This window comes from Taurulus bubalis (assembly GCF_910589615.1).
Source record: "Taurulus bubalis genome assembly, chromosome: 12".
Classification (NCBI taxonomy): domain Eukaryota; kingdom Metazoa; phylum Chordata; class Actinopteri; order Perciformes; family Cottidae; genus Taurulus; species Taurulus bubalis.
The window spans coordinates 3,527,235-3,552,039 of NC_136600.1; the positions used below are offsets into that span (position 1 = coordinate 3,527,235).

The following is a 24,805-nucleotide window of genomic DNA, read 5'->3' on the forward strand; positions in this document are numbered from 1 at the left end:
ATATCACCGAAAACATTTGCAGTCCATGACATTACTAAAAGGTATTGTCACACAGCGTATTGGCCCCGAGGGTCTGGGGCCACTGCAGCAGGGAGAAGACACAGTGTCGATCAGACAATGCATGTCAGGAAATACACGTCTGCGTCTGCAGTTATGGCATGCTTTTTAAACCCAAGAAGGATTTCCTTCTTGGGTTTTCAAGACCCGTTGTCACACGAGTCAGTGCAGACGGTTCTGTTGACTTTCCCCGTCTGATGCCAAACATCTAGAGATGATTCCTTGCTTGCTTTTCATTTCCTTTTGGGGAGCATTTTATTTCAGCCCCCTGAAAAAAGATAATGCTCTATTTGAAGACTGGAAACTGAAATTGAATACAAACACTCAAAGGGCCATCCAGGATGTGCTCAGTCTTCTGAGCTATTACATTGAAATGTATTTATTTTATTTATCTGTTATACTGTATAATCACTCTTCATGCAGAAACGTTATCGTTGCAGAGAACTGGTCGCCTCGGAAATACAAACTTAGATGCAGACGCCCAGTTTCTTTTACAGCCTTCAGCCTTCTGAAAGTAGAAGTGAACCCGTCTACTGTGCTGGGTCCCTGCGTGGTACTAGAGCGCCAAGTACCAGAAGGCCGCGTAGCACTTCATCTGTTTTTAAATGCTCTTTAATAGCAGGTAAAGGCCCGGCTGCTCCTGCTGCTGCTAGCAGAATTATACTTAATGACAGACTGCAACACAGAGACAGGACGGGTTCATGCAGGTGCTTCTACATACGAGCTGAATGTCTCCAGACACAGAACGGGTCAATCAGCATCAAGAGCCGGGTGGTTCCTGACAGACTCCTCTAATAGGCCGCTCATTTCAAAGGCCTACGCTCTGTGCCGTCGCAGGTTTCGGCTGTGGCACATTTTGGCAGCAGACTCGTGGCAGATATTAAAATCCCTCACCAATTAAAGGAAATGTTCCCCACACAGAGGGTACAAAGCTTTGCGATGGTTTTCAGACTGAAGTGTGAAGCATGGCCACATTGTTTCACACGCCAGCCTCCATTTACAACTCAAAAGGTGCTCATGCATATAGTTTCCATTGCCACGCTGGGGGATAGCAGGCTACTATTTTATGCTACACTGATGACATCTTTAGCAAGCCTTCTCACCTGAGGACAGTGCAAATGTTTCACAGGTTTTACTTGTTCAACGATTAGTACTTTCATAAAGCAGCTCAGCACTGTACTCAAGCAGGAGGTAGTAGTGCATTTGTTGAGGACTATTTTCAGCTGCTGATCAATATGTATGGCACCAGGACGATGAGCATTATAGGAGTTTATGATAGTTTACATCTAATTCCATGAGCATTGATATGCTGATCCAGCCTTATCTGGTCTTAAGCGTCCCATCAGCCATTTCCCATTTAAGCCACAAAAGCATCTGGGAGGTCCAGCACAATGGTTGGGGATCAGGTCTGGCTCACGGTCGACGTTCCAGTTCACCCTCAAGGTGTTGGCTCTGTGCTCATCAGTCATGAGAGACGCTTGGAACCTAATGGAAAATGAAGAGAGGTTTAGGATTTCATTGCTTTGGAACTTAGAGATCTAGGATCCGAACCATAAAAACCCCATGTGGACAGGTGGGGTGTATACATTCGGCCATATATATATATATATATATATATATATATATAGTGCTGGGCAAAGAGGACATTTTTTTATCGATTATCGCATGATTTTTCTGTGTTAACCGCCGATTAATCGCATTATGCACAAAATTCAATAATGAATTATAAACTAGTGCATTGCACGCTTTTATTCTAAAGTAATGTTATCAGAACAATATAACAGGCACTCTGGAGCAACATCAAGTTAACATACAGTATATAAATCTTTTTTTTTTTCTTTTTCTGAACAGTACCAGAAGAAACAATGGTCTTTTATCAGGGAACATAAACAGTCTGTTCAGTAGTAAGGGTCCCTGTGAGGGACAAGCCACTCCTTCTTTTGTCATGTTCAGTTTGTTGCTGTTCTAATTCAGCAGCACTTGCTGGACTGTGTTTGAAGACCAGAGGTGTCAAGTAACGAAGTACAAATACTTCGTTACCTTACTTAAGTAGAAATTTTGGGTATCTATACTTTACTGGAGTATTTATTTTTCAGATGACTTTTTACTTCAACTTACATTTTCACGCAAATATCTGTACTTTCTACTCCCTACATTTTTGCTTGAGTTGATACTTCAACTTTTGCAGAAGTATTTTTAAACCCTAGTATCTATACTTCTACTTGAGTAATGAATGTGAATACTTTTGACACCTCTGTTGAAGACCTACAACTGTTCTGCATTTGGCTCAGGACATGTCCAGTAGTCTCCAGTGGGAGAACAGTTGGTGCACGCTGTAACGTGGTCCGGAGCGTCTTGAGGCTCATCCGTTGGATTCTAAGGACACTGGTTGCTGCATCAATGCTGTGTAACGCCTTTAATGTATTTCAGGCTCGTAGTACTCTGGTGATGAGACAATTACAGTTTGCAGTGGTTACAAATAGCTTTCCTTTTATCAACTACGCCGTCTGGGAGATATATATATATATATATATATATATGTATATATATATATATATATGTATATATATATATATATATATATACATATATATATATATATACATATATATATATATATATATATATATATATATATATATATATATATATTAGGGCTGGACACGTTATCGCGGTATACGTTAACGTAGAAATCCATTAACGCCAACAATGATTGTATTACGTGTTAACAGCATGTTTTTTTTTAGCATTGGGAGGGGCTTAATCTCTCCCAGACGGCGTAGTTTATATAAAGTTTTTATAAAGTTTATGTATATATAAACTGGAATGTGTTAAGCATATATGGAACTACATGAAACTATTGTTGTCAAGACGTAGTTCAGAGATGTGCCCACAAAGTGGAGGTGGATGCTGAGAACTTCCATCATCACCTCTGCGGGTGTATGTCTATCACCCACAGTGACCCGCGAGGCTCTTCCTCCGTAGCCCACCAGGATGAACCACCAGCAACCGCCCTGCCACCTCCTCATCCTCATCCTCCCTCTCTCTCTCCGCTCCGTCGCTGCCTCTGTCTCTGAGTCACAATGCAGTCGCATCCCACACTGTGTGGGGAGACGAGGGCTTCTGATGTATGAGAGTGTTCTAAAGCGTGGGAAGGCTAAACCGCATTGCTCAGAGATGTGTGTGTGTGTGTGTGTGTGTGTGTGTGTGTGTGTGCGTGTGCCAGTGGATGCAAAGCTTACAGGTTAGCGATCCCTGGACGCCTGTGAATATATTTCACATACCGTAGCATGCCGTATGGGTTTTAAATAGAGCAGTTAACTGCATTTCCCAAAGTAACTTGGAGAAACAGTGAGAAGAAAAAAACAATGACGCATTCATCAACTGTGGAGTGAATGAAAAAAAAAAGCTGGAGAGAGTTAAGGACACACCAGAGCACAGCGGGGGCGATTTTCAGGCTTAATAGCCTTGTTGGGGGAGGATGAGGGGGCGGGGAATCCACTCAAGTCCATGGAGGAAATAGACTCGGAGGTTCTGGCAGTTCCCATAGGAACACTGATGCCCAGTGCATCAGTGTTACTGGGAGCAAACGGCATCAAGCTGCAGACAAAGTACTTCCCAGCAGCTCTCGGTTCTTCCACACAGACTCAGAAAACTCTGCCGCCCGGCTCACGGAGACTCCCCAAACAATCGCACTCGAGCTGTTTGACATGCAAAAAGCACGTGGAGCCGAGCGGCTGCAGTCAGAGCACGGACGCCTTATCAGCAGTCGTCTCCGCCAAAGATGGATGTGTGTTGAGAGGGTCAAAAAAAACAAAAACAGTAAGACGCCTTATTTCTTTGAGCTGTCAGTCAAAGTGTAGAAAACGAAAGAAAAGCATCTGATCCCCGCGGTGAGAGACCTTTTGAGCCTTTTCTTATCGCTCCCTCTGAAATGGGGCATTCATCTTCGGAATTGAAATGTCTGGTTGGCTGACCCGCACCTGAAACCAAAGAGCGGCCCGTGATACGTATTTATAGACAATGGGGTTTGGGGCTGAGCGCTGCACAGAAGGTGAGGGGTGTAATGGTTTGTGTCTCCTCGGCTGATCGGGCTGAAGAGACGACACAGATTTACACTGATTCAACAATCTTATGGGCGTGTGGGATCCGTAGTTTATATATTTACCACAATAATTAGGTTGTAAAAAAGCTTCTATCTCTCTGTAAAAAAGGAACAGCGATCGGACTCGGCCGGACTCGCAACACTTTGAACTCGATTTGAATTGAATGGCGTCGTATAGGGAGGTCACGATGCCTGGAATTTAGTAGTCAATACAAAACTCAATTTGATACCACAGGAACAAAAGAAAACAATAAATCTACTTCAACATACACTCCTTAAATATGTTGGCTGAATGTTTTTCTCTGGGTTTTTGGGGGGATTTTTTTTATTAACTCCTCCTGAGGTTTCTTGCCAAAACAACATTTTACAAGATTACATTTGAACACACCATGACACATTAATACATTCCAATATATTTATCTTCGCCAAATACAATTTTTTTTCATGAATAGAACTTTTAAAAGCAACATAATGTAAATCAACGCGACCTCCGAACATTGGCTGTTAGCTCCGTTGTTTAGCTAAGCAGAACTGTGCTGCTAACGCTAACTGCTAACGCTAAAGGCTTCTTCCTGCCAGTTTCAATATGTATTTGTTGTTCACAATGGAGCATTACGTCACGTTTTCAGTTTTTGGGCATCGACTTTGTGACCAGGTACATTTTGTCTCTCCGAGGCAAACATCAGTAGCCTCCTGAAGCAGATTTTGGCAAATGATGTCATCATGGATGTGGATGGCAGTACAGCATGTAAAACCATAGATATACCTCACTGACTCATTGATTTTTATAATATGTTCAGCAGAATTATACATATACATCTAATGCACGACATGCCACCAGTTAAAGGGGACCATCTGATGCCGCTGGTACAAGGGAGATCGGTCTACTCCCTTTATGTCTTTGTTTTCCAACTCCATCAGTCCTTCTGTGGACCAGCTGCCAAATATTGTGCAACCATCGCGGCTCCAGAAGCCGTTAGTTGTGCCGCTTGACGAAGACAGCACTGTTGGGTATTGCATGTCTGAGTCGGGCTTACACATGTTGATGTTCAGTTATTGTTCCTCCCTGATTTCAGCTCCTCGCTGTGTTTTGATATGAATTGAATGTCTGACCAGGGAAGCGTCTCCTGTGTGGTCGGAGGCCATTGTGTAAAACCTGCCTGAAGGAACTGTTGACCCGCCTGAAAGAATTTCAGCCTTCAATGGGAGGACTCAGTGTCTCATAAAGCTCCATATTTTCTTTCAAAGATTTTTCTCACTGACAATAATACAATAGAGGAGGAAACAGGATAAGCCATCTTTTTATGTTTCGTCGTCATTTGAACCAAGGACGAGGCTTTTATTGAAGGTCATATATTCATAAATCTAGCCATCATTTCTATTGGTGATAATAACATTGTGATCAGCTAAAAATAGTCAAACACGGCAGGGGACACTGCAACATAATTCTATTATATTCTTGCTCTGTAACCTCTCATTATTATTATTATTAGTCTGAAAATGAAGTACATGGGATTTATTGTTTTGTTTTTGTTGTTCACCACGATATCGACTAAGGATTGTTGAATTTCACTTCCCTTTTAGCCTCTGCAACAATCAAATCAACGATCATATCCATGTTTCAGTTGTTCACCTTCGGTTCGACCTCTCGCTAAAGTGGTTCAGTTTGTTTCCCACACCTCTGCAATTATTTTGGGAACTGCAATTTATTAACATAAAAAAATATGAAAGCTTCAAAAAATAAATACATGGACTGGTTTATATATATATATATATATATATATATATATATATATATATATATATATATATATATATATATATATATATATATATATATAAAAGAGGCCGAGGTCACATCCAGAAGCAGGAAGCTGGTGATGTGTTGCTGAATGTCACAGCGGCCCAGCGGGGAGCGGATTGGGGGTTCAGCCTCAGGTTAAGCTCCCCGCTCCGTGGGAGGAGCTGATCGATGCGTCTTTCCTTATTTATTTATCTATTTATTTAGCTGCAATTTTTTTATAGGATTAATATGAACAGGTTTTGTCATTCAACAGGTTTGTGTGTTTTAATACATGAATTGAAATGTAATTCTCCGTACAGTCAGTCTGTCAGTGCACTCAATCATTTCCCTCAAGAAATATCCCACTTTATCTTTCACTGCTGGAACTATAATTAAATAAATAGTCTCTATTGAATGAGGACACTACATTGTGATTGATGTAGAATTCTAACACTTTGGAATTAGCCTTACTGCCCCTCCCCCTTTTCATTTCCCCTTCCTCTTATCGGCCCTAACATTTCTCTCCTCTTTCTGTTCCTGTCTTCCTTCATCTCCCTCTGTCCTCCCCCCGTCTCTCCTTTCACGCCTGTTATCTCCACCCTGCAGTTGACTGCTTCTGTCCTCTGGGTGTCAGCACTCGCCTTATCCTTCATTCAGCCGTGCAGCTTTGAGCGGACTAATCACCCCATTTCTGCCTGCATTTCATGTTTTCATGAGTATTTCTTCCAGTGCTCTTGTCTCCGTCTTTATTACATTTCCCTCTCCCTCCTCTGCTCCCTCCCAGCTGCCACAATGGTTGTCAAGTCCAACATCATAGTTCACCCATCCTATCTTCCATCACAGCTCTCTCGCTCTCCCTCTCTCTCTCTCTCACACACACACACACACACTAAGCTCTTGCATATAGGGTTACTGCAGATGTATTGATTGACTGAGGTGTGTGTGTGTGTGTGTGTGTGTGTGTGTGTGTGTGTGTGTGTGTGTGTGTGTCTTTATGTATTACTCATGTTGTGGGGACATGAAGGCTTCTACACAGTGACATTGTGGGAGCCTACCCTTCTTTTAGGGACAAAATGTGGGTCCCCATAATGTCAGTCATTACATTTCCAGGTGAGGATTTGGTTTAAGGTTAGATTAAAGTTAGGTTATGGTTAAAGTTTAGGTCTAACTTTAGGTGAAGGTTGAAGTTGAGGTTAGAGTAAGGATTGGGATTAGGCTGGTGAGTCATAGTTAGGGTTAGAGTAGGTCTCCAGGAAAGGAATGTAAATGCAATGCCATCTAAAGTGATGGAAACACAGCAGTGGTGTTGGATTCAGGGCGATAGGGTGTAGGAGGTGTTAGTTGCTGTTATTGTTGATTTAAAAGCTGTAGAAACTGGAGCTGTAACAGGAGATGCCCATTCACTCTGCCCAGCACTCCAAGTGAAGGTGACTTTCAGGAAGTTCATTACACACACACACCCACACACACACACACACACACGCACACGCACACACACACATTTCCCTTCAGTTACTCTGTGTGTGTGTTGCATGGCTCTAAAGTGTACTTAGTGCATGCATGTACAGTATATCTGTGTGTGTGTGTGTGTGTGTGTGTGTGTGTGTGTGTGTGTGTGTGTGTGTGTGTGTGTGTGTGTGTGTGTGTGTTTTAGAGAAAGCTGAAGGTCAAAGTACAGCAGGTATTTTGGCAGGTGAAGCAGGAATGATGAGTTTTAGGACCATAGATAACTCTGGGTTCTACCAGCGGTGATCTGACTCCAGACCCTCTTTGAATTATTGAGAACATAATTTAATGCCCTTGCAGAGAGAGAACGACAACACTGCGTTGATCTCCTCCCGCCCCTCTTCGCTGAGTCTGATTATTGGGCAGAAAAAGAAAACAAAGTCATAGTCCTGTAATTTTTTCTTTTTCTTTTCCTCCAGAAGAATGCATCTTTATCTGTAAATGGACCCCGCCCCTCTTTTCCTCTCACCTTGCCAGAGCGTTCATTTGACATAATGAGTATCTGTTCTTTGCCCCAAACTGCAGTTAATCTGCCTCTATATTCACAACGCATATTTGTTCACAATAGACCCAGAATCATCCCGGAGAGAAGCTGAAGGTTATTCGGCTGCATCCAGCTCCCTTTAGTCCCACTGGACTGGAATCGCAGTCCGAAAAATAAAGATGCTCGCGTTTCACAATGGAAGGGTGGCTCTGTGTTGGTGGCATGGAAAAGCAAATGGGAGGCTATGGAGAGTCTATTGGTAATGTGTGTATGACCTTTACTTGTGCACATTAATACAATGTATGGTTCCAAGTTGGGTTTACAGTAAGAAATGTACATGAAATGATATTAAATAATATAATAATCTAGTACTGTTCAGCAGGGTCAGAAAAAACATCCAGAACTACAAGATTTCGAATAGTTTAATTGTGCTTAAGGCCACTCAAAAGTTGTGTTTCATCAAAGGTCCATATCTGAATTATACACAAGGTCAGATGTCTGGAACAAGTTAAGTTATCCTTAAACTATAGATTATGCAGTTCCTCATACCACTTAAGGTTTACCAACCAATACCACTTAAAGACCCAAATCTACAATGTTTCTTCATACTTCCTGACTTCCTGACTACCCAGCTCACAATGATTTCCTTAAACGGCCCACAACTGTAATTATCAGAACATCCTCCCTGAGTCTTTCTTCTCGGGCGATTGATGGATCTTGTTGGGACACATTCCGATGGGAAGCTCTGCAAACATAGTTTTTTAAAAGGCTCCGTTATTTCCTAAAGCAGCTGGTCATTGTGAGTTTTTTGTTTTTGTTTTTTTCAATCAAATGTCAGTCAAACAGGAGGAAATAGTGCATTTGTTGCAGCTGCCGATCAATCCACAGTCAGAGCTGCAGTGAAGCATTGCACCCAGTGTAACAGTGTGAGGTTTGTTTTTATAGTTGTTGAACACCAATGGAGAGCTTATTACAGATGAATAAGATATGTCCACCATTGGATACACACGCAATACTTGTGTTTGGGGTCCATTGATGATTTTGGTCAGATAGTGAGATGTGTAATCAATTACAAAACCACAGAATATCACCAGACTCACCAGTGAATGGTGTGTGGTGTGAGCTCACATGTTGAGTCAGGTAGACTGTATCTCTCTGGGCTCCCTTTGCTCCCCGCTCTCTTCATTAACTTTAAAAATGACATCTTTCTTTCGTCATTAGCAATAAAGAGTCTGCGTGTCACTGAATGACGGTGACGACTCGTTGCCATGGGAATGGCATTATGCTTCTGGTGACTGGACCGGCATGAATGAGAACAAAGGCACCTCTCTGTAGTCTGGCAGTCTGCAATGCGAGTCACCTTCTTTAGACATCATTACACAAGAAAACATGTCATAAATCCCCCATTGATCCTATTTTGGTCCAGATCTAAAGTTTATTACATTTCACCAGATGGAAGTTTTTCACAGAACCATCAATCAGGAATCACCAATCATCAAGCACCAATGATTTATCTCTCCCTAGAGCCATAACAATTATGTAAAGTGTGTCCTGAAGGAAGCCTTGAGGTCATTTAAATGGGAATGGTTTATCCCACTGGGGGCATGAATGTGCTCAAGAAATGTTATGGCAATCTGTCGATTGGAATGTGAGACATCAAGGTCAAGGTTACATTTAATGTCCTCCATATGAGAAAATGATCTTGGTTACAAAAAATTGCTGCATGACAAACCTGTCCATAAAAATTCACTCCGGAAAAAGTCAATAAATGCACAGTTGCAAACCAATCAAACTATCAACATAAACCTCCCCACTGTACCGAAAACATCTATATTACAAATAACTTGGCTCAAATTTGGTTAAGAGCAGTTTCCAAATGTAACTGATGGAAGAATAATTGTATGTTTGTGCTTGAGGGGTGGGACCCTGAACCAGAATTAGCTGATTCAGCATTACCTTATACTTAACCCTAGAACACTAACGTTAAAATGTCGGGTATATTTCCCCCGATATATTGTACCTGATCAAATATACTTCTCATCAAAATATGTTGTAATCCAACAATAAAAGGCAAGTTGAAGTACTCTTCTTTTATTTTACCCTATACAACTTCTCATGAAACAGGTATCATGGAGAGACCCTAAAAAAAGGCTCAAAATCGGGTGAAAAATTAGGGATTCGTCAATAAACATGATAACAAATCTATTGTTAGAGCTATGAACTTGTTCTTTGGTCCACATGTTCCTGGGACATGTGAGTCTTGTCCTGTGAAGAAAAAGTCTCCTTCAATGTTAAAACACATCCGCAATGTTTTCACCCTCTATCACTAACGTCGGGTGAAAATCACCTGAACACGTGAAGGTTGAAAAAAACAGGGATTGGAGCAGAGCCCAACCCACCTGCAATAAGACACGCCCACCTTCAAAAAGACACGGCCACCTTCAATAACGTCGGTGACAGCATGAAGCACAAAGACTCACGCAACTCAGACAAAAGCAACACAATGAAAATAACGTAGCCACAATCACTCGGGTGAAACTCACCCGACATTAGTGTTCTAAGTCTAATGCATTAGAACGGTCCCATAAACTAATGAACGGTCCCATAAACTGCTAAATCCCATTTCACAGCATCAAAGCAACACTTGGGCCTCGCTCTGCTGACAGCGAGGAGATATTGACTGTGATCACTGGTGCCTGCTAATTTCATTTCTCTAGAGAAATGAAATAATTCACGGACTGGGACTTTCTGTCCAAAAAGTCTGTTTCAATCCATAAAGTTTGAGTCATCACACGGGCATGGGGAGATTACACACAGCTGCAGAGGAATGGTGGATGTGTGTGAGAGGGTGCATATCTGACGCTTGACTGAATCAAGTGCCCTTGACCCCAAATGAAAATGACTTGGCAGTAATTAAAAAACGTGTGTCTGGATGTCGGCCAACTTCATGTTCTATTCATGCAGATTTGTACATATACATATTTGTTGTTGCCTATGGGGGCTAAAAGGCATCTGTCTTTGCCATTAAACATTCATGAGCGTGCAGGACGAAGAGAACGAGCCATTCAGAGCGGCTCTCGACCTGCTCCTCCTCAAATCAGCACATCTTAATGGAGCTGTAAATCAGAATGGCCAAGCACAAAGGCAATGCATTCTTCACACTCCTGTTTTAAAGGACCACACACACACACACACACACACACACACACACACACACACACACACACACACACACACACACACACACACACACACACACACAGGCATCTCAGTGTTACATAGCATCAGTCTGTGTGGCTCAATGCAGGAATAGCATTTAGTTCTTTGTCAAGTCTGTTAATCTGGCAGTAAATTCTAAAGCAAACACACTGTTAATAACTACACACAGTTACCTGTGTGTGTGTGTGTGTGTGTGTGTGTGTGTGTGTGTGTGTGTGTGTGTGTGTGTGTGTGTGCGTGCGTGTGTGTAATGAACGTAATGAACGTGTAATAAGAGGCTCAGATGAAAATGTATTTGGTTTGAAGTATCTGTATGATGCTTTTTTTGTGTCCATGCAATGGGAGATGGTCCAGGTAGTGGGGGAAAAGGACTTAAAGCTGCATTCTCTCTCCTGACCACCAGGGGGCGACTCCTCTGGTTGTATAGAAGTCTATATAAATGACTCTACTTCTCTCTTGATTTATTCCCTCAGTAAACATTGTAAACATGAGTTTGTGTCTCAATCTCTAGTTTCAAGTCTTCTTCAATACAGCATGACGTTCATTTAGTAAATTATGATCATTTAGTCAAACAGACCATAAAGCAGGGGACGCTTTAGGGCGGGGCTACAAGGTGATTGACCCTTCTCTATAAATGCCTGTGTTTGTCTGTAGGAGGCTGGAGTGCGTGGGGTCAGTGGGCACAGTGCAGCAGCGAGTGCGGAGGCGGGATTCAATCCCGGACCCGGACGTGTCAGTCGCCCCCGGAGGAGCTGTACCTGTGTGAGGGCGTGTTGGAGGAGGGCCGGCCCTGCAACGCACAGCCCTGCAGCACCGGTGAGCTCCCGTCCTCTGTGTGTCGGCTTGCATCTATGTTTCTGCACCTCCATGTCTGTCAGCGAGTCCCCTTCTACGCTTTGTGGTTAAATATGAGCATCAGGTGTGTGCAACGTGTTTGTTTCTAGCTATTTCTTTAGATTTTCCTTTTTACATGTTTTTTCATCCACGCTCTATAAGTCAGTGTTTTGACTTAAGGAGTGCATGTTGGAAAGGGGACTTTGATCGATGAAAAATAATAATGAAAAGGACACAGGAAATTAACATCTGAGCACGATTATGCAGAAGTTATTTACAAAGAAGCTGCATTGTTCTCCCACTCAAAGCTTTCTTCATTTGTCCAGAACTCGTAGTATTTTTCTGCCCGACAAATAACTCAAACAGTAGATTGTCATTAATACTGCGGTTGTGTTTTTTGTCAGTTAGTCATGCCATCAGAGGGCATGACTAACATCAAATCAAACATTATTATACTACAGCTGAACACATGAAAGGAGCTCTGCACACATTCACAGCACTACAAAAGTCCCAAGTTTGGCTGATGCTGTTCTGGGTGACCAATCACGTCACAGTTGTGTCCCAAACATGAGCCGTTGGTGAAGGACCTCAGGTTGCTAACCCCCCCACCCTCCCTCCTCCCCCGGCCTTGACTCACCCCCTTTAGGCAAAGGTCGCCATCTCTCCCGCAGCCAGTCGCTTCGCTCGGTGGACAGCCGCAAGCGCGACGACGTAGACAAGCCCCGCGGCGGACAGCAGAGCCCGCAGACAGGTAAGACAACGGGACGCAGAGGGATCCCATGCATCAGTCACTGTGGCAGCTTGGGTGACCACTACACACACACACCAGGACAACACACACATCTATCAAAAGCTCCCAAAGTAGTGCCTCGTCCACAACGGACTAATTCCAACATGGACCCTGACTGAACATAGTGAAGGTGTATTTTTGATGTGAGAGATGTCATAACGAGCCACTAGGCCCTGTCTGCAGAACACTAAGATGGATGGAGTCCTCCCTCTCTGTTAAAGTGATACTCCACCCAAAAGCAGGAGGAGCAGCCTGCTGAAAGACGTAGTTCAACACATTGGGGCGTGTGCTTATTCGCTTCTTCATCCCTCCAACTGTTCGATACTAGTTTGATGTCTCTGCGGTAAATATGGAGCTAGAATCAGCGGCCGGTTGCTCAAAACACCTCAATTTAAGGTTTTTCTTTGTGTTTCAATCAAGGTTTCCTTCACGTAAAATAATTTTCTCAAAACAACCTTCAGTCTTCTTCTTGAGGTTTTCTTTGAATGTTCACTTAAGTGTTTAAAGTTTTTTTTCAATGAATCCCTTAAAGTTTGTTAAACCGTTGCACTAAAGATACTTTGGATGCCTGTATCATATCTATGTATGTATGTATGGTATCATACAGCTCCATCGGGTATTGGAAATAACTCTTTTATATTTATGTGTTTCTATTTGTTCCATTTAGTTCCATAAAGTTAGGAAAGCAATGTTTAAGTCAAGCCTGATGTTTCCTGCCACAGAGCTCGGCTTATTGTGTCCCAGTGTCGTACTTAAAGCAAAGACAAGACAGCGGTATCGATCTTTTCAATAAACTCAGAGAAAAAGCGCAAATCTGCAAATGACCCAAAATGTTGAACTATCACCGTAGAAGGTGGCTGTACGAGGAAGCTTCTTCACAGAGACAAGAGGCTGTGATCGGCATGGATCTGTGTCAGTATTTAGCCATTTTTAACACAATGTGCAAATGGATTGGCCGAGGGATTGTGGACCGCTAGTCTGGATATTTTGACTTTCGTCCACCAGAACCTATCAAATCCATTGTGACCGATATGAATCGAAGCTGACTGCGCCCAGTGCTCTTTGGAGAGAAGTCCAGTAGCAACCTTTCAAGAGTGTGCCGCTCTGGTACAAAGACAACGTTTTTGTGTGAAGCATCACTTTAATTTGCTGATCGATTCCCACCTCCTGTTTACTTCTCTTCTCCCTGCTTCCCTCTCCCCCCCCGGCTGTGACTGCACAATTTCCCGGCAGTCATGGCCATTGAAAAGATGACTGACATATCCTAAGCCAGTGGCATTCACTTCTAGGAGAAGTGAATGCAAAGGATATGACATCAGAGCCCCACACAGATGAAGAAGGACACGCAGAACAGTAGCGGGGGACGGTTTCAGGGGCCGCCTCCTTTTGAAGCATGCAGTGTATAAAGTCGGACAGATCATTAGGTGGGCTGGACCTGCAGCTCTGCTCCAAACCAGATGGTCTGCAGAGGATTAAGGCCTCCTGGCAAACCCCATCATTGTTATTTAACTGAGCAGTGTGCAGTGGTTTGGAATACTGAGGCCCATCAAGGACCACCAGCTACGGCCGCCTCATTCATCAGCCACATTGGGAGGGACCTGTGGACCTCGTCCACCTGATTTGCAATTTTAGAGGAGACGGCCCCTGAAATGTGGCCCCGCTAGCATCTACCCTTTATCACACCACGACCCTTCCTCGTTTGGCCACAGCGGCTGCATCCTGCATGATAATTAGTTATGGCCCTCTCCTTTTCCCTTCTTCCTCTCTTTTCTCCCTCCTATCCTCTTGTCCTTTACCCACCCTACCCTACCCTCCTCAGTAGACCCAGCTTCAGGGGAGGAGTGGTCAGCGTGGAGTGTGTGTTCTGCCACGTGTGGGGAGGGCTGGCAGAGTCGCACTCGTTTCTGTGTGTCCTCCTCCTACAGCACCCAGTGTAGTGGGCCACTGCGCGAGCAGAGACCTTGCAACAACTCTGCCGTTTGTCCAGGTAAGCCCCGCCCCCACCCTCCCTCCACCCCCACCGCCACCTCCCTGCGCTCGCCCAGCCCTCTCCTGGACCCTGCCTCACCCATATAGGACCCACCTGACCCCCTCCTCAGGCACTTAGCAAATCTGTGAGCCCCCCACGTTGATTTCCACACTCACTTTTGCCTGCAAATGACTCCCACTATCATAACAGAGATTCCACGCTGTTCTCAGGCTCTCCTACATGCAGACAGGCAGGGAGACTCCTCCACTTCCAAAGCAATATCATCCCAAGGCAATGGCTCGGCATAGAAGAACCCAGTCATTTGTACCAGTCAGTCCAGTTCACAGTCTCAGTTATGTGTCGGTGTATCAAGGTGTCCGTCTTTAAATCATACCCCAGCTGCTCTGATTGCAGTAAACGGCACTTGGGACGAGTGGTCTCCGTGGAGTCTGTGCTCCTCGACCTGCGGCCGAGGTTACCGAGCCCGAACGAGAAGCTGCGCCCCCGCACAGTTTGGGGGACATCCCTGCAATGGCCCAGAGAAACAGACCAAATTCTGCAACATAGCTGTCTGTCCAGGTAAGGAACACATGCATTACTTATTTGAAAAATTATATTATATAGGTAGAAAAAGAATCAAAAAGTCAAAAAGGTGAAGCCAAAACATGGATTTAAAGTTTCCATGTGGCAGCAATAAGGGTGCATGTGGCGTGATTCTCCCCGTGTCCACGCGGGGCTCGCTGCTCGTTATAAAATGTGTGATTGTGGTAGTTTCCTTACACACAGGACAATCTGACATATCTGGAGGCCCGCCATGTCGAATAAACAGAGTGTATCCAGCCCTTTGAGCCATGAATTTGACATTTTGGCTGTCACCATCTTGATTTTTGTTCTATCCCGAAGTTACACTAGACGGTGGAGCTAAATACAACTGAAAATACATTTTGTCGGCGACCAAAATGTTCGGAAATGTTAAAATTCATGAAGTGAAAACACACTGTGAAAAGGTTAAAGTTCACGGACAACACCTAGCGCGTACAGCGCCGTGGTGGCCACCTGTCCATCATCATCATCATCATCATCATGGTAGACTTCTATACAATCAGACTTTTGTCTTGTGTGTACAGCCGTGTAAACTCCAGGGATGCCTTTGAGAAGATCCATCACATTCGACCCCCTCGATGGCAGGCTTCTTGCCTCGCCATCGAGTGTGACTATTCGGATCCCTCATCAACACATTTACCTTCGACTTTGTAAAGAAAAGTTGATTCTAAGCTCTCTGAACGCTCGTCCATACATGATCTACATTTATTATGTATCATCACACATTAAGAATGCAAGACTATTTGATGTGTCCAATTATTCAGCCAAAATGTCTTTGAATTAGCACATAATGCACCACGTGTGCCGTCTCCTCTGCTTCCCTGTTGTTGTGGCCGTGGCCCTTCTCAGTGGACGGAGTGTGGAACGAGTGGTCCAGCTGGAGCTCATGCTCCGCCTCCTGCTCCAACGGGACCACGCAGAAAACCAGGGAGTGCAACGGGCCCTCGTTCGGCGGCTCCGATTGCCGGGGAGAATGGCTGGAGACGGTGGACTGCTTCCTGGGGGAGTGTCCGGGTATGAAAGAACCCTTTAGTCTGGTCCATGAATGCATCGCATTGCCAGTATTGCAGGTTTACATCAAACTATTGGATATAAACTAAGTATTTAATCATGCAGACACCTTTTTAGAATTCCATTGTAACTTTTCGCTTCTATTGTATGATGTCACAAAAGCATCACACAATACAACAAAGCGAAGCAGGGCCATTTACTCTGCTGCAAGGATGACATTTAGACAACAGATTTACATTTACATGATTAAAATATAAAAAACAATGCAGATATTATGGAAATGTATAACTCCCACATGTGTATCTTCTGAACATGAAAAAAGTTATATTGCAGAGTGTATTGGCTACTCAGTGTCAATGTTTTTCTTTCATCTAACAATCAATATGTTTTCATCAGTATGCATGGTATAGACCTTATATGTCTGAAGCACAAAGAGTGGAAACTGGGAAGAAAAGAAAGGTTACATTGACTATATATACATATATTCTACATGTACTACAAATCACATAGACTTCACTAGTATTTTTCTTTTAAATATCAAATTTGAAAAGACGGATAAAAATGGCAAAATTTCAAAAACTCTAGACCTTTCTCGAATTTTTCTCTCGTAGATGTTTAGAGGGCCAATGTGACTTGTTGTTGTTTCTGGTTTGAAACCTTTACTGCAGATTAGAGCCTGGAGCACTAACTTCTGACCAAATTAGAGTTTCATCCCTCCAAGCCAGTTGATAGAAACCTGCCTTATTTGCATTTTTTTTTCTTTCGAAAGTTTGCTTAATTTGTTTTGTATTAAGCAAGTTTCAAGTATGTGCTTGTTAACTGTAATGTTCCATTGCATTTCTTCCAATCTTCTTTTTAAAATGTTCATATTAATCTGATAATTATTAATTAATCTAATTACGTCATTGAATCTAATAAGAAAGGCTTGTGGACAGTCAGGCTGTTTAACTGTTGAGAGGAAATGAAAAGATCCACAAGTGAATTCCTCCTAAATAAAGTAAACAACTTGTGTATGTTTTCAATCACACATGCGTGTTACAAATTAAGTTTTGATTAATCAAACGTGTAATTATTCTAAATGTTCTAAATGTTCACGTCTTCAAGATCATTTCGGGTCAGGGATGTTCATTTTCACGCAAATGTGCTCTTCTCACAAGTTATAGGTGAGGCCCAGTGTGAAGTGGGTTGCTCTGGTTTGCCATTCTTAAAAAGTGGGAAACCAGACAACAAGTGTGGGAAACACTGGAGTAGCATGTGGAGACCCTCACTGTGTGAGTTGCATTGTGCCCGATGAAGTCCTGTCTAACTCTATCACTGTGTGCATTCAGTGCATGGCAAGTGGCAGTCGTGGTCTTTGTGGACGGGCTGCTCGAAGACCTGCGGAGGAGGGAGCCAGCAGAGAAACAGGATTTGTTATGGGCCCTTTTTTGAAGGGCAGGCCTGTCCTGGAGAGCGAGAAGAGGTCCGGAGCTGTAATGAGAAGAGATGCCCAGGTCAGTGGATGGGAACAGGGTTTGCTTTGATCACTTAGACAAGCTTGAACACATTGTCCATGATTATCCATTACACGACCCTCATTGACTCTCCTTCTGTGAACAGAACCTCATGAAATATGTGGCGAGGACAACTTCTCCAACGTCGTCTGGAAGATGACTCCAGCCGGGGATACAGCAGCAGTACGCTGTCCTCCCAACGCCATAGGTGAGCTCTCGCCTCGGCGCCCGTGAGACGGGAGCGTCCAGCGGCAGCTTTAGGAGTCGGACTAGAGACACTTTGCTGATATGGTCCTATGTGTCCTCACACAGGGCTCATCCTGCGGCGCTGCAGCCTGGACGAGGAGGGCATGGCCTACTGGGAGAACCCCACCTATATGAAGTGCATCTCCAATGACTATCGCAGTATACAAACTTTGGTGAGCGTTAAGATGGTTTTTCTTCTTTTTACACTCCTGGTATCAAAATAACCAATACGAAGACATGAATTATGTATTTTCAAATGTACCTGTCAGGACACAAAGGTGTGACATTTCAAGAGATGTTCGTTGAATAGATTACTGCAGGATGTTGTGTCAAAAGCGTTGACGTGAAGTAACAGAAGCCTCTTGCTCCGCTAGACCCGGGAACACTTGTCCAAAGCGCAGCGAGGCCTCGTGGGAGACGGTGTCTCAGAGGTGATGACCAAGCTGAAGGTGACGTCCAGCGACGGCACCAGCTACAGCGGGGATCTGCTGGCCATCCTGGACGTGCTGAAGAACATGACAGAGATCTTCAGGAGGGCATACTACAGTCCCAGCAATGCAGACATGAGGGTGAGTTGATAGATTGGTTTACTGGCCGTGTGCTGCTGTTGGTGACCAGGCAGGGAGTGGGAACTTTCAGCGATCGCTCGAAAATCCTGATCTAAAATAATTATTAAAAATACTTAACTTCACTCAATCAAACATATACTCCGAACATATAGAGCTATGTGATATATTATATTCAGCATTCATTATTATAGTTAAGATATAATAAAATATTTTTTTTATATATATTTTCTTTTTACTTTCCTGTGTACTATCATAAACTGATATACCACTAACACATATATGAACTTAGTATCTATATTCACAAGGGGTTTCTGTATATTATAGCTTTTTTAATTATTTAAATAGACCTAGTGGTTTAGGAGAATTTCAGTATTTAGTTGAATGCAAACCATTCGCAATTTCCGCCATTACATTGGCTGGGGTTAAAGAGTAAAGCCTAGAACCATGACCCGATCCAATGTCACGTTCTCATATCACTTATCAGCTCGTCTACGCTCCAAAGAAATAACATCAGAATCAGCTCTATTGCCCATGTGTGTTTACACATACATGGAATTTGACTCCGGCTTCACGTAGTTCTCATGGTACATATATACATATATCACGTGTCGGTCACTATTCGACCCCTACGTCCGCCATCTTGCTTCTTTCTCATCTCTGTTGAAGCTGCACATGCTCAGTGCCACTCAGGCAGGTGGGAGGGGAGAGCGTAACGTCAGCCAGAGCGACCATAATGTCAGCAATTTGGCAACAACCTATCAAACTAGATAATCCACAAAAAGTTTGATGGCATCCATTGTTTTTATTATGCACTTGAATAAATTCCCATAATGCAACTCGATAGCGTCTTTGGTATTCTGAGTGGTGAACTTATACACCCACTAACACAGTTAGTTTTTTTTACGTTAGTTTGCAATTCATTCAAAGTTCTGAGGCACTTTGAGGTGAAGTGAATGATACAGGAAATCATCAGGGATTTATTAAAGTATAAAATATGAAATGAATATGCCCTCGTCAAAGCCACCAGACAGAAAAAAAGGCATTTTACCTTGCTGATTGTCGAGAGGCTCTTCATTCAACCTCGACAGAAACCAAATGAAACGTATAAGTTTGAGTTTGAAAGAGAGACTGAATAACTATTGACTAGAACATGAAACACGTGTGTAAACAACAATGCAGCTCTGTGGCTCAGGAAGATATGTCAGACATTCATCGGTGGCTGGGGTCTTTTCATGAAATCTACAGACTATCATCCTGTTACACCTTAAATCCTGATTTCAGACTGGAAAGCTAACAGTGTGACATCATGTGAAAAAAATGTCTTTGTCTTTCCAGAACTTTGTGCAGTCAGTCAGCAATCTGTTGATGGAGGAGAACAAGGAGAGATGGGAGGAAGCGCAACTGGTTAGTATCGTCCTCTCTTTCTCCAGTAAAACGGCCTTTACAGCGCCGCCTCGGCAGTAATTACCCTTCTAGTCCAACAGTAAGAAAAACGACCCTGGAGCTGCACAATTGACGAGTTGGACACTTTGACAAAGACGCAGGTGGACCAACAGCCCACCTGCACCTCTTCAGGCTGACAGAGGTAGAGGAGGAGGAGAGCCGTTGAGGGACAGAAATATCTATAGCTAATGAGTAACCGAGTCAACGCGGCGCACACCCACTCCTCCATCTGCTGCTCTCGTCTTTGCCTTATTCAGCCGCCCAGCTGTCGTGCTTTTCTCGGCATGCGGGCGGCAGAACACGGCAAACAAACCAACCTGGGCTCCTCCGACGAGGCAGGGCCTGATATGCGTACAGGAAGTAGCTGCTCACTGTGAAGGTTATTGTTATTATCCTCATCAACTGTGGCACGCCAAGAGCTTCTCTTATTTACAGTCACATGAAATACATTGGATCAAGGTTGATCATTTTTCAGCGTGACTAATACATTTCATATTTTTGGAATGTGCGTGTCCCAGCTTCTGAGCAAGCCAGAGGTTTCTGTTTTATTCTCTTTGGTGAAATCATTAACAACTTGTAGTGACTTGAATGGGAACTGTATCCCAGTGGGCTCAGTGTCTGCTCTTAATGGTAAGTTTGATCAAAAAGCCAAGCGCTCAGTCTCCAGACCTTTATTGGGGCCCCAAGATGGATTACCAACCAGGTAAATCTGCCTCCTGGGACCCAGAACCACAAGGGGGTCTCTATGCCAGGGTCTGAGCTGAGGTTCAGAATGTGTGAGACTTCTGAACGTGCAACTAAAGCAGGTATTTCATCTTAAAGGGGAATGAGAGTTATTTTTATGGCCGTGGGAAGTTCCACCCATCAATGTTTGAATTTGACCTCCTCTCAAAGCCAGAAGTCTCAAAGTTGTGATGTCATCACGCTTTTCCGTAGACAATGAATGTTGGTTTCCTTTTTTATACCCAAATAAGCATTGTTCTATTGTGGTGACCAGTATACTCAACACACTGGGTGCCAATTCATCCCAGTTCATTGTCTGTAGAGCAGTTAACATGGAGAGATTTAGATAATGAGTGTAGTTCTGCAGTTTGAAAGGCCATTACTTTTCCGTAGTTCGTATTGCGCTTATCATTTTCCATTTCACGAGATAGAATTGTGCTGATGTATAACGTGTGCAGAGAGCGGGATAACGTGAGTAATCCGTCCCATATCAGTGTAAATCTTGTAAAGCGGAACGTGAAAGCTTATAATCACATGAAACAGAACAAATAGAACATGCCGTCAGAGGTACATTCTCTTTTTGTGCTAATAATGAAAATCAATAAAGCATTACGAAGAAAATAAGGCAACTTGAAGCAGACATAATGGGATGGTTTGGCTTTCTTAATCCAATTTTTGTTCCGAGCATTTTGCTTTTTATAGTGTGCTAAATGGAAATAAGTGCAACAGCAGTAGCAGCCTGGAAGTCAGGACAACACATGCAATAATGTGTTCAATAAAACACAAGATATAGAGATCATAAAAGGAGATACAAAATCAAAACTACCTGGAAAAACCCTTTAAGCAATTATTGCTAATTAATATTGCTTTGTATTTACATTGCATATCAGAGTTTTAACTATAGATGTTGATACATTTCATGACATTGATCTAACTATTTTGGGACAGAAACCAATATTGTATCTGTTCTGTTTGTTACATGTTGATATTAGATTGACACACTTCTACTCACTTTCACATAGGATTTGCAGCGTATGTTTACATTTGCTTAATAATATCTTAAGTGGGCCCTGAGGCCATTTGCAGAAAGCAATATTTAGGTTGTCTAGTCTAAACTAAACACAGATTGTCTTGCAGTGTAACTGGTTGAAAGTCCCATGATTCTTTATATATTCTGTATTTGTCACAATCAAAGAAAGGTTTGTGCAGCTCGCTTTAAAGCAGACGCTCGTTGTCTCAACTGAACTTGTTTCCCTCTGCGAGTGCAGCTCATAAATTTGAGGTTTCCTCGCCATTGTTGAATAATCCTGTCGTGGAGGAGGACGACAGTCCTCATATTATTCAGGCCCACGGCGCTCGGTTTGTGTTGCTCACTCCTCCAAAGTGTATCCCCAGAGTGTTAAAACAGAGACACGGTTAATTGCATACACTGTCGGCATCAAAATGAAGAGCCGGCTGTGATGCTGCCAAATTAAATATTAATGATGGTCATAGCTGTGCAGAACAGGAGGAATGGTAGCACTGGACTGGGGTGGCAATGTTTGCCATAAATACAATTTCTGTAAAAGGGCTTCCAATTGTGTGCATATATATATACACACACACACACACACACACACACACACACACACACACACACACACACACACACACACAGTTATATTCTGCTGAAATCCATAATCCTTTATGCTCATTCTACTTTCATGTCCCTGTGTTTCCTCAGCTGGGGCCGAACATCAAAGAGCTGTTCCGTCTGTTGGAGGACTTTGTGGATGTCATTGGCCTGAGGATGAAAGACTTTCAAGACATGTATGAAGTCACCGATAACCTAGGTCAGCCTCATCTCGTCCAGGAGATCTCCACAGCTCCACAGCTATCTCTGCTCTTTAAAACAAATACTCTTATCACAGCTTTGTGTTTTTCTGAAGATTAATCTTCAAAGGTGACACATAAGAGAGGACAGGGCAGGGTGACCTGACCACGACTCAAGTTTACCTGCATCCAGCTAGCGCTCTATGTCCTCATCCATATTATTGACCGGTTTTAGCTTGTCACAAAAATATGAATATTGGTGCGTATGTTAGCTGATAAGAAACAGCATTTTAAAAAAAAAGGCAATGAAGAGATTACGAAGATGTTTGAGGTTCTGTAGAAATAATAACACAGTATTGCACTGCCCTACTGTTTGTTTATTTTATGGATAAAATCAAAGCTGAAAAAGTGAACTTTCCCCCCCATGAATCAAGCTCCAATAACTCAGAAGCCTACACTTCCCACAATGCAGCTCAGTGAGCAAACACAGAAACACAATTTCAGTCATTATGAGGACATTGTGTTCACCGGCTGTGAACCATCCATGAGTAGTAGACTGACTTCCTGTGTGAATACAGTTCATCTGTATTTTAGAATAGACAAAGACCAATAAAGACAGAGGGAATCATTAGTGAGTGTTATATCGGCTCACCTTTATAATCCCAATTCCATATATTTTAGTTCGATTTTTTCAACTGCATTGGTATATTTGCTGTTAGTCACATGAACTGTAAAATATCTTCCTTTATTATGTTACGAGGATAACAAATCTTCACAGGTTGAAACATAAATTCTGTATGTTTGGCAGCCAACTTTAATTAATATTTTGTATGCAAATGTGTTTAATGTCCAATTTCATCGAAATAATGGAATGATCATAACCTGTTCCTAGGGCAGTACGTAAATAAGTTATATATTTTAATCAAAGGTCCGGGTGGATGGACGGGTCAAACACGGGACTCTCACCTTGGTGATCGATGTTCGTGTCCTGCGTGACGTCAGCATCGAGTCATTTTAATTTATGTCGTCTACATATGGAGTTATGTAACAAATTCTGTTATTTTAACCCCAAACTAAATGTTTACAATCCTAAAACGACAAAGTTTTTTTTCACGTTGCATTTTCTAACCTAACAATGTAGTTTTGTCTCCTAAACAAATATAAATGTCATCTAATTTTTCTTATATTTTTGATGTTATATATGTAGTTGCTGAAATGAAAAACTGTAAAACTGAAGCTAGGCTTTAGTATCTGGAGGTTCTGGGTTCGGTCTGGACCGGGATTGGTCAGACTGGGTCCTACTTTGGGTCCTTCCTCTGGTTAGGATTTGCCCAATGTCCTTTGTTATGAATTCAACTAATTTAATATTAAGGCATGGAGGCACAGCACGATCTCTAAAGCGTTCTATTTCTGCATCCAGCCCGAGAGAACAACCTGGTAAACGTTAGCTCTTTCAGGGCAGCAGGTCTAGCAAACCCACACTCATAACCAGCTGCTGTCTTCTTCCATTTCCCAGTGACTATAAACGCTCTACTTTTCCTCAAACAGGGGAAACATGTAGTGAAGCCATCACTGAGACTCAGCTGCTCTCTGTGACCTCCGGATGAAAACGAGGCAGAGCTGGAGTATAGTCGAGGGAGAGTATGTGGGAATTGGGTCCAGATGAGAGGTCCTGTTTATAGCGGTGCCACCTCACTGTCTGGAGCCAAGCAGCCGCCCACTCCAGAGTGGGGCTCCCCCGGGGCGGCGGCCTCCGACCCCCTCCCACACCGCCAACATAAGCAACGCTGCACACATCAGCTGCCAACATACAGTTAGATCTGATCGTCTTCCTGCAAACTTATCAAAGCAGTCTGTTGTATAGGAGGAGGGACTCATCACACTCAAACTTCCTCTGAGTAGTTAGTTTCCTTCTTTTTTCTTTTGGTTTTGACTTTTAGCAGTTCTTTAAAGTAAACGTATGGACTTTTCGTTTTTATGCTAAATCAAATAGATAATAGTAAATAATACAACGGTCTTTTTAGACGTGTTACTTCTCTTTGAAGGTGAATTTCTTTGTGGCTATAGAATAATAAAATAACCGATATTAACGCACAGACTGGCAGCGGTGCATCAGAACCTGCATCCATCATCAGCTTTGCACAGACAGAACAATCAC

General features: G+C 43.0%; 1 protein-coding gene across 1 annotated transcript in view; it reads left to right on the forward strand.

Moving 5' to 3' along the window:
* The window catches only part of adgrb1a (adhesion G protein-coupled receptor B1a), a gene marked incomplete at both ends in the record, with an annotated part of 98,775 nt that overhangs the window by 16,635 nt on the left and 57,335 nt on the right, over positions 1-24,805 (forward strand). The window contains 11 exons of the mRNA XM_079226980.1: positions 11,809-11,970; positions 12,635-12,739; positions 14,598-14,765; positions 15,147-15,326; positions 16,200-16,364; positions 17,690-17,854; positions 17,961-18,062; positions 18,167-18,273; positions 18,475-18,669; positions 20,005-20,073; positions 22,559-22,667. Coding sequence (XP_079083106.1) covers positions 11,809-11,970; positions 12,635-12,739; positions 14,598-14,765; positions 15,147-15,326; positions 16,200-16,364; positions 17,690-17,854; positions 17,961-18,062; positions 18,167-18,273; positions 18,475-18,669; positions 20,005-20,073; positions 22,559-22,667 — 1,527 coding nt within the window. The remainder of the gene's footprint in view (positions 1-11,808; positions 11,971-12,634; positions 12,740-14,597; positions 14,766-15,146; positions 15,327-16,199; positions 16,365-17,689; positions 17,855-17,960; positions 18,063-18,166; positions 18,274-18,474; positions 18,670-20,004; positions 20,074-22,558; positions 22,668-24,805) is intronic.